The sequence below is a fragment of the Cnephaeus nilssonii genome (assembly GCF_951640355.1).
Source record: "Cnephaeus nilssonii genome assembly, chromosome: 13".
NCBI lineage: Eukaryota > Metazoa > Chordata > Mammalia > Chiroptera > Vespertilionidae > Cnephaeus > Cnephaeus nilssonii.
In genome coordinates this window covers 39715253-39717513 of record NC_137084.1, presented here as the reverse complement: position 1 = coordinate 39717513, position 2261 = coordinate 39715253, and the positions used below count along the sequence as shown (strand labels likewise).

Here is a 2261-nt window from a genome sequence, read left to right as displayed (position 1 = left end):
ACCACAAGTTGACATGTATTGAGAACCTATAGCAAGGGACTGTACAGGGTGTGTCCCCATGAGGAAAGCATCTAAGGAGCAAGCGGCCAGCAGGATATTTGCATGTGGCCCAGGAGTAGAGCCCCGGATTCAGTGGAAACTAGAGCAATCATACAACGATCTGAAACGGAAGCCACATTCCCTGGTTCCCACGTTTGTCTTATTCCTTGCCCCCCTACCCCTTCCCATGGAGTCTGGATTAGGTAACATTGCTTTTATTGACGGTGAGTACAAGCAGGTGTAAGTGGCTGCTCCCAGGACCCAGGGTGCTGGACTGAAGGATCCCGGGAGGGAAGACCAAAGCTGGGCTGTGGACGCAGGACTCACTCCTTATTTGGGCGTGAATGCTGCCTTCCGAGAGGAAGATTTATTTTGGGACTGGGCTTAGGCACAGGGGAGGCAGGCGCACCAGCCATCAGGCCGCACTCTCTATTTGGAGCACAGCCAACTGGGCTGCCCCGGGTCTCCCTGGATCTTGCTCGGTGTCCAGCGGAGGTTCTGGCTCCAGCTTGGACTCCAGCGCAGGCAGGGCTTCTTCGGGTTGGCCATTAGCGCTCCGGCCAGGCCCAAGGCGGGGAGGCTTGACAGGCGTGGGCGCCGCAGGGCCTTTTCTGCCCGAAAGGGCCCTTCGCAGGCTCTGTACCTTCTCCAAACCCGTGCGCCGCAGCCGCCGCGCCCTGGACTCCACTGGCTCCTCATCCGAGCTCTCCCCAACTTCAGCCTCCAGCTGCTCTGGGGTGGGCTCAGACTGCTCCAGCGGGCCTAAGGGCTCCGGCGCCTTCTGGAAGGCTCTGGCTGGGATTTCAGCCTCCTCCTGCAGGTGATGGACACACAGCACTGACCCTGGCAGCCCCCCACCCCGCACCAGCCTGAGCCTCACTCCTCAATTACAGCCGGGGAGCCCGCCCCACCCTTAGCCTCCGCTGCCGGAGTGGGAAAGAAAAGGCAGGCGTGGGAAAGTAGGGGGCGGGGCGAACTGCAGAAGTTTGTTAAATGGGTGGGACCCGCTTAGGGGCCTGAGAGGAGGACGGTGGCCGCAGGGGCAAGAACTGGAGGAGGGGCGATGCGCTGTCGCGGGAGGCACTTTCACCACCGTTATTTTCTTTCAGGGATGGGGTGAGGCTTGGAGCAAATTCCGTGGACGTGTCCTGACTAGAGCTGGCCGGGTTTTGATTGGCCAGACCGGTTCAGGCGTGGGCGAGGCGGCGGTGCGGGGGGGGGGGGGGGGGGGGGCGGGCTGGGTGTGGGGAGCGGGTGCGGCTCTGGAAGTCTGTTCCCCAGGGCAAGGCCAGGAATGTGGGTGTGGTGGGCGAATGGGAGCAGGGAGCCCCCCAGATGGTGGCCCGGAGGCGGGAAAAGGCCCCGGATTGGGGGACGCCCGAGGTCACTGACCTTGAAGAGCAGGACGTGGAGCTTCCCGCGCGCCACCAGCAGCCCGTGGTTGGCCTCCAGCCGCTGCACCTGGGCGGCACGGTGCACGGCGCGCTCCTGGGCGGCATCGGCGTGCGAGCCCACGCGCTCCGCCTTGGCCAGCAGCTGCGCCAGCGTGTTGCTGGTGGTGTCGTGGCTGCGGCTCAGCGCGCCCAAGCCGCTCTGGATGCGGCTCACCGAGCCGGCCAGGCCGCCCTGCCTCTGCGTCAGGCCCCCCTGCCGCTCCCGCAGCGTCTCCAGCATGGTGGCCAGCTTCTCCAGCAGGGTCACCACGGTCACGGCGTGCACCGGGCCCTCCGCCGGCGCTCGGGGCGCCGGCCCCGGGTCCAGCGCGCTCTCCCCCATGATCCCGGGCCTGCTCTCCCTGCGACCGCCGACTGAGCTCTGGGCTGGGGCCGCCTTTCCCCGGCTCCTCCCCAGCTCCAGCCGTGACTCAGGCAGGCGGAGTTGGCCTTCTCGGGCGGCAGGAGGGAGGGCGAGGGGCGGGATGTCGGCGGGCGGCGGGGTCCCGAGGAAGCGTTCCCCCTTCTGCCGCCCCGCCCCGGGGGACCCGCGGGGAAGCAGGTTGGCCCAGCCTCAACCCCACATCATCCCGCAAACCCACTCTGAGTTTGACTTCTTCTGGCCCCAATTCCCTGGTGTGCCTCTTTCTGGAACATACTCTCCACCAGAAGGGGCGAGCCATGGAAAATGTTGTTGTCTGCGTCAGGTGGGCAGAGAAAGTACAGTGTTCATGTTAGCGCAGCCCACGGGTAACCAGAGGGGCCTGCTCAGCAGCCCGCCTTCGGCCT

The 2261-nt window shown here is 65.4% G+C and overlaps 1 protein-coding gene across 1 annotated transcript; it reads right to left on the bottom strand.

Moving 5' to 3' along the window:
• Positions 1–238: 238 nt before the first annotated feature.
• Positions 239–1897, bottom strand: CAVIN3 (caveolae associated protein 3). The gene is made up of 2 exons (XM_079788998.1): positions 1432–1897; positions 239–853 (listed from the first exon to the last, which is right to left on the bottom strand). Exons 1-2 carry the CDS (start codon positions 1813–1815, stop codon positions 455–457), a joined length of 783 nt encoding a protein of 260 aa, XP_079645124.1. The 5' UTR covers positions 1816–1897; the 3' UTR covers positions 239–454.
• Between the last annotated feature and the right edge of the window lie 364 nt (positions 1898–2261).

Excerpts from the sequence above, each read along its gene's own strand:
- CAVIN3 (XM_079788998.1), bottom strand. The coding sequence starts at position 1,815 with ATGGGGGAGAGCGCGCTGGACCCGGGGCCGGCGCCCCGAGCGCCGGCG. Across the intron at positions 854-1,431 it reads TCCACGTCCTGCTCTTCAAG|GAGGAGGCTGAAATCCCAGC; the intron begins GTCAGTGACCTC and ends CATCACCTGCAG.